This window comes from Drosophila arizonae, chromosome X (genome assembly GCF_054131065.1).
Source record: "Drosophila arizonae isolate 15081-1271.41 chromosome X, UAZ_ARI_1.0, whole genome shotgun sequence".
NCBI lineage: Eukaryota > Metazoa > Arthropoda > Insecta > Diptera > Drosophilidae > Drosophila > Drosophila arizonae.
This window is the reverse complement of record NC_142927.1, coordinates 33,543,425-33,555,531: the sequence shown is the minus strand read 5'-3', so window position 1 is coordinate 33,555,531 and position 12,107 is coordinate 33,543,425. Positions and strand designations below refer to the sequence as shown.

The 12,107-nt window shown below is 49.4% G+C and overlaps 1 protein-coding gene across 1 annotated transcript; it reads right to left on the bottom strand.

Moving 5' to 3' along the window:
- Positions 1 to 7,296: 7,296 nt before the first annotated feature.
- LOC149268229 (uncharacterized) lies at positions 7,297 to 10,307 on the bottom strand. The gene is made up of 4 exons (XM_089473623.1): positions 9,971 to 10,307; positions 9,552 to 9,897; positions 7,849 to 9,171; positions 7,297 to 7,576 (listed from the first exon to the last, which is right to left on the bottom strand). The coding sequence occupies exons 1-4, from the start codon at positions 10,305 to 10,307 to the stop codon at positions 7,297 to 7,299; spliced, it is 2,286 nt and encodes a 761-aa protein (XP_089329749.1).
- Positions 10,308 to 12,107: the final 1,800 nt, after the last annotated feature.

The following is a 12,107-nucleotide window of genomic DNA, read 5'->3' as shown; positions in this document are numbered from 1 at the left end:
AACGCACAATCATTTCGCTTCATGCGCTCGACCGAGATGGTCAACTTTTGAACAAAAGATCCCTCTATGCTCAATGTTTCCCTTGCTCTCTCTCTCTCTCTCTCGATGCTCTCTGCTCTCTCGAATGTGTATATGTATGTATACATGTGAGGCTCACATTGTGAGCACAAGCAGCAGCTCACGAAAATTGAAATTTCTTCGCAGCAAGAACCCATGTCTTCCCTTCTGTGAAGAGTATACCGAACTTTTCAAACCGTTTGCCATGCGTTTTCGTTATTATTTGTGTTAAATGTAAGCGCGCCTCTTCAATTAAAACCCAAAATCGTTCACACAATTCTAAGTTGTCGTAGGCACACGTCAATGCTCATGTCGCATGCATACACATATAAGCATACACTCACGCACATACATATAAAGGCACTGAACTGCTTCTACAATGATTACCCCATCATTTGTGAGCATCGCGGCCCCTGCGTACACACAATCAAACATATTTATGTAAGTGTGAGCACTTCACAAGATCGACCAAATGCAAATGCTAGGATTTCAAATTGCTATAGCCAGCAAGGGCTTTGCACACAGGCATACAAATGCTCATAGTACATGTAGCATACTGTAAGTGTGTGTGTGCATGCTCGTCGCGAAAACATTTTCATTATGCGCACCAACGCTTTCATACTCTTCCCACAAATAATAACGAAACGCATGGCAAACGGTTTGAAAAGTTCGGTATACTCTTCACAGAAGGGAAGACATGGGTTCTTGCTGCGAAGAAATTTCAATTTTCGTGAGCTGCTGCTTGTGCTCACAATGTGAGCCTCACATGTATACATACATATACACATTCGAGAGAACAGAGAGCATCGAGAGAGAGAGAGAGCAAGGGAAACATTGAGCATAGAGCGATCTTTTGTTCAAAAGTTGACCATCTCGGTCGAGCGCATGAAGCGAAATGATTGTGCGTTCGTATTTTTTCGTAGCTCGAAACTAAAAGTAAGGAGCCGAGCGAGTCCAAAGCTGTCTGGGGTGCTAAAGCCTCAAAAAAAGCGTGCAGAAAGCTTTCCACTAGTTGTCTAGTCTATGTGTTCTCTGGTTAGTGATAATACATACAAGGCATTTAAGCAACTCAATTTATCACTGTTATACTCATTTTGCCACTGTTCTTAAACAAATATCGGTACACAATTTAGTATATTTTATGCTAAAGTTCTGTTCAACTGTTCGGTAATGTTAATTAATAGAAATCTGTTGCATCCACAACCGATCAACTGGAAAAACAACCAGCCAACTGGGAAAATATGAACAAGATTCGCGATCACAAAAAAAGGACAGATTTCCGGATAGAGGATGTTTGATATTTTTTCCGGACAAAGCCCCTAAAAACAGGACAGATCTGCCCGGAAAAAGGACAAATTGGCATCACTGCTCTCTGTTTTCTTTATCATCTGTTTCGCTCAGACGCAATGCAATGACTCATTCGTGTGACGCTCTCACATGAGTGTCGCGTAAAACAAACACGATTTTCCCTCACACAAAGACTCTCAGCCAAAAACACTTTGACTAAAAAACTCAGCAGAAATTGTTTTTGCCTTCGTGTGCATGTAAATACACGCATACATACATACATGAACGCAGCAATCGCGCGTGATTACCCATACAAACGCAACTTTCCGTTTGCTTCATTTAACTGAAGCAAATGATCAGCGTTTGACTTGAGGAAACGAAAACAGAAATAACTGTCTCCCTCAGAGCGCGAGCGAGCTAAGCCAGACGCGACAAAAACAGTTTCTGTCTGCGTTTTTTTGACTGTGTCAGTGAAAAACACTTTTTTGCAAACAACGAAAAAGTGTTAACAGTTATTTGCGAGCTATGATTAAAACCCAAAATCGTTCACACCATTCTAAGTTGAGGGAGGCACACGCCAATGTTCATCTCCCAGGCATACACACACGCACATGTAAAGGCTCACAGGCATACAAGTGCTTCTACAAGTTATATCCCAAAATTGTGGGCAGCGCCTCCCATGCGTACACACAATCAAATGTATATACATACATACATACATATGTATGTGAGCACTTCACAAGATCGACAAATGCAAATGCTGGGATTTAAAATTGCTATAGGCAGAAAGAGCCTCGCACACAGGCATACAAATGCTCATAGTACATGAAGCATACTGTAAGTGTGTTCGTACATGGTCGCCGCGAAAACATTTTCATTATGCGTACTAACGCTTTCATACCCTTCCCACAAATAATAACGAAAACGCATGGCAAACGGTTTGAAAAGTTCGGTATACTCTTTACACAGAAGGGAAGGCATGGGCTCTCTCTGGTTACCAGAGAACACATAGAATAGACATCTAGAACAAATTTTTTCACCGATGAAAAAATGCGCTGAGGAGACTACACAACTTCGTATTTGCTCGGCTCAGTCCCTTGAGGCTCAAGCAGTGATAATATTGCACGACAAAATCAGTGTGCTGTAAGTACTCAAACGAAATGATGCCATTCTTATATGAAGCACAGCTATATATCTCTCTCTCTATGGCCTCTCAAACAGCAGCAGCGCACAGAAATTGAAAATTGTTCGCGACGATCCTAGCTCTTTCCTTTTGAGTGAAGGGTATACCGAAATAATAAAAGCGTTTGTATGAAAGCGTTGATACACATAAAGAATATGATTTCGCGACGGGCAAGCACACACACACTTGCAGTCTCTGGAAAGATGTGTGAGCATTTGTGGTCTGTGTGCGTAACTCTTGCTGCCTGAGCAAATTGTAATGCCCAAAATTTACCGTTGATTGGCCTTTGAGGGAGCACATACATTTGCATACATACTGTAACGAACCTTCGGTTTATCCCGAATCTAAGCTGGGCTAGTTTCAGCTGACTGTGGATTCGTGCCAACAAATTTATTTGTTGAAGCCCCTGCGATGATAATTAGTCAGTGAATTCGGTTTTATAGCGTAAATGTATATTCTCTTAAATAAGTTTGAAATGCACACGTCACTTAAATTTACACTGATTCGCTGGTTTGCTTTAGCGAAACACACCTACTGAACGCTTGCTCAACGCACTCCGGCTGGGAGAGTGTTGTGCTAAACGCGCTAGTTCACCGTAAGGATCTGGATCTGTAAACTCTGGCGGTTCGCTCAGAAATACAGGCCTCTCCTACTATCTCACTCGCTCACAGCACAACACTAGCTTCGTTCACTCACAACCACTTCTCTTGCGCACGGCTACGTGAACTCACTCAGATGTGCAGGCCTCGCTTAAGCCGCTGATATGCACCGATGTCCTGATCGGTGTCGCTGATGATTCGCAAGGATTCCCTCTGGATGTCCTTGCTGTTCCCACGATGTCCTTGCTGTTCCCACGATGTCCTGGGAGTCCTGATTTACCACTCGCGTTGACTTTCACTTGACTTTCTTCACGCACTTTCACTATATATCTTCTCACCGGTATATTTTCGACAGCCTCGTATGGAGCCGCTGGTGGCCTTTTATACCCCAGCCACAGGCCCTGCCTCGTGTGGTATCGGGGCCTGTTCGGCTCTGGAGCGGGGCCTCTCTGCCGTTATCGCCCATAAAAACGGTAAAGTGGCGTGATTTTGGGTGACGCCACTTTCCCGCCAAATCCGTGGCAGCCTCCCATTGGCCGAAGTACCGTTGGCGTCCTGCGAGTGAAAGTGTCCACTGCTATCACCCGGCCCAAACGGCAACTCGGTCAACGGTGCCCGATGATCTTCGTGCGTGCGACGCGAACCCATTGCTGAATCTGTAGGAGCGAAAGAGACCGCATCTAAAAGGACTTTGACCCCCCTTTCCAGTACGAGGGTCGCTCCTACAGTATTCTCGTCGCTGTGTGGAGCAACATGTATATGCACGTATATGCATATAAACGCACAGCAAATACATACGTTTATATACATTAATACGTGCATACCTATATTGCTCTTTACACTCCCCTCTTCCTTTGGGAAAACACGAGTCCATCGTGCTTGAATTTGGCGCCCGCCTCCCCTGCGCTGCTCCGTTTTGCGTCGCTCCATCCCTCGATGCTCCATTTTGCGCTGATCGCTGCTGTTAACGCTCTGTTAATGTTATCAGCTGCATTTTTCTCCTTACCGCTGGCAATGCTGTATTCTGCCGGTAAGTGAATGGGTTAATATTTTTATAAGTCTCAATAAAATCTTAATAAAAACATTGTGTTTTCAGGTTGGGCATCTTTCCTACATGCCCCTCAACCTGATGGCCTGCCGCTGCCAATGCCCACGCCGGGCGCTGCTGCAAAACTCGCCTGTCGGTATTGCAGCCCCCGGTGGCATTGGTGCACGTGCGCACGGCAATGGCCATTTCGCCCATTTGGCGCATGCTGTCCCTCGCCGTTGGAGACATCTCTCTGCTGGTTTCTGCTTCTCCTTGGACCCTTGGGGATGCTCCGGTGGGGCACTGCAGTCATTCCATGTACTGCCGCTATGAGATCGGGCCACAGACGTCGTTCGCAAATGGACCCCGGTATCAGATCTTTGGTGTCGGTACGCTTGTTGGCCACTCCTCATTCGCGCACAGCTCACAGCGAAATCGCTGGCCAGTGCGCGAAGATTCGGTTGCCAAGCTTTTCCGACACCTGAAAATCCATAGCCGGTGGAGCCATTCGCGTGGCAGGCGTCTGTAGCCACACTCTCACAGCAAACAGCCACATGTCCGACTGCATGCCCCGCGTACACGATGGGCCGCCGCTGCCTCAGCCCACGCCGGACGCTCCTGTTGGTTGGTTCTGCAGTCCCCGGTGGCTTTGGCACTCGTGCGGTGGCCATCTGCCACACCATCTCCTTCGTCGTCCATGTTAGCAGCTGCCCTCCTGGATGCTGCTATGTCTCCGTTGCGGCACTGCAGACACATTCTAGGATTGCTGTTGGGAGCTGGCCACATCGATGTCGTTCGCAACTGCCACCGGTGTCGAGCTTTGACTCCGGCTGCTATTTTGCGGCTCACTCCTCATTCGCGCACAGCTCCAGCAAAACCGCTGGCCAGTGCGCGAGGATCGGCCAACCAAACGCGCCTACGCCCCTGCACAGACAACCGGTTGTATTCGTCGCGTGGCAGGCATCGATGGTGAACCAATCTCCCAATGGGCAACCCAAAAATATGCCTGCATGCTCCTCGTCTTCACTTGGAACACTTCACTCGACACACTACACTCGAGCGCCGTCGGTCCACTCTGGTAACTCATCCACAAGAAGCCCAAGAAGCACAAGATGCCAACATGCCCATTTATACCCTCTGCTGCCACGTCGCCGGCTGCGTAGGCGGCAGCATATAACGGCTCCTGTGTCCTCTGTTCAGCCCACTCTAGCTTTCCCTGCCTTATGGCTGAATTCCAGGCAGGCTACGGTATCGCCCAGATACCGTTTTTTCCACACTCCCATCGGCACACGCATACATAGCCCTTCGGTGGCCGAACATTCTGATGCAGCATTCAGCTGTGATACATTGTTGTTGGCCGTTTTATGTATCTAACTCTTAGTGGTGGTTGTTTTATATGTCGCCGTGTGTTTTGTTGTTGGCTGTTTTGCATATCGCTGTGTGTTTTGTTGTTGGCTGTTTTGCATGTCGCTGTGTGTTTTGTTGTTGGCTGTTTTATATATCGCACACACAGCATCTTCGTGCGTTAGCGATCGCTAAGCAGCCGACGAAGGCCTCTGCCCTTGCCTATGCATGTTTGCCCTCGCTTCGCTGTATGTGTGTGTGCAGATATTCTTGCCTGGAACGTATGCGGTTTTGTTTTTGTTTTTCCGCTTTTCGTTTTCGTGCGATTAAACATGATAATACATAATCGCGGCTGCGCGTATTGTTGTTGCGCATATACCGTATATGCATGCTGCTTGTATGCACTGCTTTGTTGTTGTATCTATGCATTGCGCATGCACCGACAGCTAAGTTTTTCGGTGCAGTACTGTACACTGCTTACTGTCGTGCGCGCGCAGTTCAAACAAATTGTTGTTGCACACCCATATACCGTAATTTTCCCGGTGGCAACTGTAGTTTTTCAATCACAGATGCATTTCGCAGCCGAAATTATGCACTTTTGAGCAAAATTTTGTCGTCTTATTTTTTTCTTCTTCTTTTTTTTTTTTTTTTTTTTTAGATAAGAAGCAATACACTTCGCTGTGTATTCACTCCCTTTTTTTTTTTTTTGAAAAAAAAAAAAAACAAAACAGTTCTATTGCTCACCCGTGTCTCCTCTCCACGGCTTGAGATCCGCCACATGCGCCGTCCTGGTCCGCTTCTCTGCCTCCGATCTGATCCGGCAGATGACTGGTGACACAAAACTGGCCACTATATATGGGCCTCCATAGCGTGGCGCCAGTTTTGCTGCGAATCCCTCTGCGGCATTAGACAAGTGGCGTTCCTTTGCCCACACCTTGTCACCTACGGCCGGCTTCCACTGCCGCCTCCGTAGATTGTAATGCCGTGCCTGATCCTGTCTAGCTCTCTCCAGGTTCCGACGCACGATCTCAAACACTTCGCGCATCTTGCTGGCTCTCTCGACTTGTTTGCGCGTCGAACAGCGATTTGGGCAGCCTTGGCTCTCGCCCTTGCGTGATGAAGGCGGCCGAATATCCTGTGGATGCTGACATGCTGCTGTTGACCGCCAACGTCAACTCCGGCAATGCGTTGTCCCAGCATCTCTGGTCATCTCCAGCGAACTGCGCAATCATAGTTTTCACTGTCCTGTTGGCCCTCTCAGTGGGATTCTCTTGCGGCGTGTATGGTGCTGTTAGCTAGTGACGCACACCAAGCTCCTCCAGAAAAACCTTGAATGCCCGACTGGTGAATTGGGTGCCATTGTCAGTAATGAGCACCTTTGGCGTGCCTAACCGCGCCGAGATCCGCTCTCGAAATGCTTTTTGGAGGGCCCGGCTATTCGCACTCCGCAGCGGTACCATCTCCGTCCATTTCGAAAAGCGATCTATGAAAACCAAAAGCATAGTGTTGCCATGCTTTGATCTCGGCAGTGGGCCAACAAAATCAGCACAAACTGTTGCCCATGGCTCCTCGGGCACCTGCGTCAGCATTTGCCCAGCAGCTTGCAGCTGACTGGGCTTATATCGCTGACACACTTCGCAGCGCTGTATGTATCTTCTCACATCCCGGTTCATACCTGGCCAGTAATACCGCGCTGCCACCCGAGCGATTGTTTTTCGGCTCCCAAGGTGGCCAGCGGTGGCTGCGTCGTGATTCTCCTCCAGTACTTGTTTGCGCCGGTCCGCCGGCACGCACAACTTTTATGCAGCCACGTCCTCGTGGCCGGCTTGATGCGAAATGTGCCGATATAAGTTTCTAGACTCTTCCCTATAGTCTGGAAATTTATGTGGCGCCTTCTTTATGTCTTGTCGAAGCTTGGTGAGCCAGCGACATCCTGTCCCAGCTGGCGTCTCCTTGCTCTTGACCAATCGACACGCCTCCTCTCCCAGAGGTTGCCGTGAGAGCGCATCTGCTACCACATTCTGCTTACCTTTCCTGTAGCGAATCTCGAAGTCGTATTGCTGCAGCTCCAGTGCCCATCTGGCAATGAGTTGAGCCACTTCAGAGCCATATGGTCAGTGACCACTACAAATTTGTAGCCTTCCAGGTATGGCCTGAGCTTCCGTATGCCCCAGATTATAGACAGACACTCTTTTTCAGTAGCTGAATAATTCTTTTCAGCACTGTTCAGTGTCCGGCTAGCATACGAAATGACACGTTCTCCGTCTTCCGAAGTCTGCGTCAGGATTGCCCCAAGCCCATAATTACTTGCGTCCGTTTGCAAGCAAAACGGCTTCGAGAAATCAGAGCACGCCAGCACCGGTGACTCCGTCAATTTGGCCTTTACCGTCTCGAACGCTCTTTGCCGCTCCTCCGTCCACTCCCACTTCGTGCCCTTTTTGAGCAGTGCATTTAGCGGATGCACTGTGGCTGCAAAATCTGGCACAAAGCGGCGGTACCATGAAGCCACGCCCACATATTGACGTAACTCTTTTACGTTTGTGGGTGGCTTCAGCTCGGCGATAGCGGCCACTTTCTCTAGATCCGTGCAAATGCCATCCTCCGTGACTTTGTGACCCAGATACTTTAGCTCTTTCTTGAAGAAATCGCACTTGTCGATGTTGATCCTCAAGTTGGCTGCCCGCAGTCGCCGGAACACCTCTCGTAGGTTGTTCATATGCTCCTGTCGCGTCCGGCCGATGACGATGATGTCGTCCAGGTAGGCAAAGGCATGGGGCATCATTTCTGGGCCGATCACTTGGTCCAGAGCTCGGTGACACGTTGCCGGCGCAGAATGGAGTCCAAATGGCATCACTTTCCACTGAAAGAGCCCCTTTCCTGGCACCGTGAATGCCGTCAGTGGTCTGCTGGCCTTCTCCATAGGTATCTGCCAATACCCATCCTTCAAATCCAGGCTGCTGATGTAGCGCGCCTCTCGCAGCTGATCCAAAATGTGATGCACACGCGGCAAAGGGTATGCATCTTTAATGGATCTGCTGTTCAGCTGTCGAAAATCAACACATAGCCGCCACTTCCCATTCTTCTTGCGAACCATGACAATCGGCGCGCTATGTGGGCTCTTCGAGGGCTCGATGCAGCCTTTGCCCAGCAGCTCATACACCTGCAGGCTGATCTCCGCCTGCATTTTTGGATTTTTGCGGAAGTAGCGCTGCTTTATGGGCCTGTTGTCCTGCATCCTGATCCGGTGCTCCGTGATCCTGGTGGTGCCATTCACATGCTGGAACTTCTCCAGCTCATGCCTCAGAAATGCGTCCACCTCTGGGTCTCTGTGCATAGGCGTTGGCTGCTCCATGTTTGCCTCCACTGCCGTCTCTGGGTTCGCCTCCACGCTGGCCACAGCCACGGATAGCTTCTCCTCCGGCTGTCCCCTCGACTGTGAAATTCTTGGCTTGATCCTCAGTGTCAAGCCACCGCACTCCAGTGTGGTGCCCATGCTGGCCAAGAAATCCCAGCCCAGCACTAGATCGTCGATCACTCCCGGCAGAATCTGCAACGGGATTTGGATCTGCTGATTCCCCAGGATGATTTTCGTCTCCAGTTGCGAGTCCACCTGACTGCAACTGCCGTCCGCTAAGCGTATGCGCCGCCGTGTAGCACGCACCACGCCCACTCCTCTGAGCCTGTCAGCAAGCTTTTCGCTGATAAAGCTGCTTGTGGCTCCCATGTCGATCGTAGCTCTTTGTTGAGTGGCTCCAATAGCCACGATCGCCGACATCTGGCTGCCTTCATCTTGAAGACGGCCCACTAGCGCCTGGGGGCTCCTGACCGCTGCTCCCGCTCGCCCCTGGATGGCGGGTGCTGCTGATCGTTTCCCGATTGGCAACAAGCAAACGTTCTCACTCCAATGCGCCCGCACTGCCAGCAGAAATCCAGTGCCTTGTTGCGGCACGTAAAAGCGCGGTGCCCCTCCTGACCACACACTCGACATGCCCTGTCTGGATTCGGGATGTGTGTTCGTGCTCCGGCTGTGCCTGTCCTTGGCGCAGGCGAAGGCTTTGCCTCATCCTCCATGCGGCGATACTCCACATCGCCTCCAGCGTCGTCCATGGCCATCAGTCGTGTCCGGCCAGGCCGTGGCTGTTGCCGCAACCTCTCGCGGTCCTTCTCCAGCTCCTCGATCTCATCTGCCAGGTGCATCAATTCCTCTAGATTTTGGAATTGATACGGCCTGGCGTAAGCGCGCAGATCGGGCAGGCTGTTGTATATGAGCTTCATTTCGCGGTCTGCTCCATAGCGCAGAGGCCGCATGAGAGTCTGCATCTCCACCATGTAGACCTTGAAGTTCTCACCTACCATTTGTCTCCGGCGTTTGAGGTCATCCTCCAGCTTCTCCAGACAGCCTCTGGGCAGGAAAAACCCCTGGAAGCTGCGCACGAATGTCGCCCACGCCGTCCAGTGCCGGTCATGCCATGCCTTTCAGCAGCTCTGGCATCGCTCTCGGGATCATATCCAGATCCAGGCCATATGTGTCAGCTGACCACTCCACCTGCTCCAAGAACTCCAGAGGCTTCGTGGTACCATCAAAGCGAAAGCTCCACTCTCGCACTTGTTTGGCCACCTTTGGATATTCTTGGGCTGTGCTGCCGAGCCCTCGCGGCCTTATTTCAGGCTGCGGTGTGGATGTGGCTCTCATCTCACCCTGTCGCGTGTCCTGCAGTCGCGCTGCTGCGCTTGTGGAGGGCACACAGAGCCGCGCCACATGCGCAAGCACTTCATCCTTTTTCAGATTATATACCCACGCTCGCACCATATTCACAAATATTCGCTAATTAATCTCTTATCGCAAGGCCCCACGTTGGGCGCCAGTTGTAACGAACCTTCGGCTTATCCCGAGTCTAAGCTGGGCTATTTTCCGCTGACTGTGGATTCGTGCCAACAAATTTATTTGTTGAAGCCCCTGAGATAATAATTAGACACTTGTGAATTCGGTTTTATAGCGTAAATGTATATTCTCTTAAATAAGTTTGAAATGTACACGTCACTTAAATTTACACTGGTTCGCTGGTTTGCTTTAGCGAAACACACCTACTGAACGCTTGCTCAACGCACTCCGGCTGGGAGAGTGTTGTGCTAAACACGCTAGTTCACCGTAAGGATCTGGATCTGTAAACTCTGGCGGTTCGCTCAGAAATACAGGCCTCTCCTACTATCTCACTCGCTCACAGCACAACACTAGCTTCGTTCACTCACAACCACTTCTCTTGCGTACGGCTACGTGAACTCACTCAGATGTGCAGGCCTCGCTTAAGCCGCTGATATGCACCGATGTCCTGATCGGTGTCGCTGATGATTCGCAAGGATTCCCTCTGGATGTCCTTGCTGTTCCCACGATGTCCTTGCTGTTCCCACGATGTTCTTGCTGTTCCCACGATGTCCTGGGAGTCCTGATTTACCACTCGCGTTGACTTTCACTTGACTTTCTTCACGCACTTTCACTATATATCTTCTCACCGGTATATTTTCGACAGCCTCGTATGGAGCCGCTGGTGGCCTTTTATACCCCAGCCACAGGCCCTGCCTCGTGTGGTAACGGGGCTTGTTCGGCTCTGGAGCGGGGACTCTCTGCCGTTATTGCCCATAAAAACGGTAAAGTGGCGTGATTTTGGGTGACGCCACTTTCCCGCCAAATCCGTGGCAGCCTCCCATTGGCCGAAGTACCGTTGGCGTCCTGCGAGTGAAAGTGTCCACTACTATCACTCGGCCCAAACGGCACCTCGGCTAACGGTGCCCGATGATCGTCGTGCGTGCGACGCGAACCCATTGCTGAATCTGTAGGAGCGAAAGAGACTGCCTCTAAAAGGACTTTGACCCCCCTTTCCAGTGCAAGGGTCGCTCCTACAATATTCGCGTCGCTGTGTGGAGCAACATGTATATGCACGTATATGCATATAAACGCACAGCAAATACATACGTTTATATACATTAATACGTGCATACCTATATTGCTCCTCACAATACATATGTGTATGTATGTATGAGATGGGATAATAATTGTCTGGCGATTCAGTAGTTTGTCAATTTTGTATTGTTTGAATTGTAGAGTGACTGTCAAATGAGCCTTTATGACTTAATCAGTAAGACACAATCTCTCTATGAGCGGCTCTATTTGTTTTGTTTTGCATCGGTTTTGGTCAAGGGGTTCGCATTGAGTCATTGGTGTGACGATCTCACATGAGTGTCGCGTAAAGAGTAATACGATTTTCGCTTACACAATGACTCTCAGCAAAAGACAGTTTGACTAAAAAACAGGTCTTCGTGTGCATGCAAATACATACATACATACAATAGAGGACAAAAGTATTTTGACAACGCATTGCAAAAACTCTAACCTCTTATTTCTTATTTCAATTCATTTAACTCAAGCAAACGATCAGTGCTTGACTTGAACGAAACGAAAACTGAAATAACTGTCTCGCTCAGAGCGCGAGCGAGCTAAACCATACGCGACAAAAACAATTTCTGTCTTTTTTATTGTGTGAGTGAAACTTATTTGCAGACAACAAAAATCGATCACTACAATAAAAACCATAACTTAATAGTTTGTAGGTTT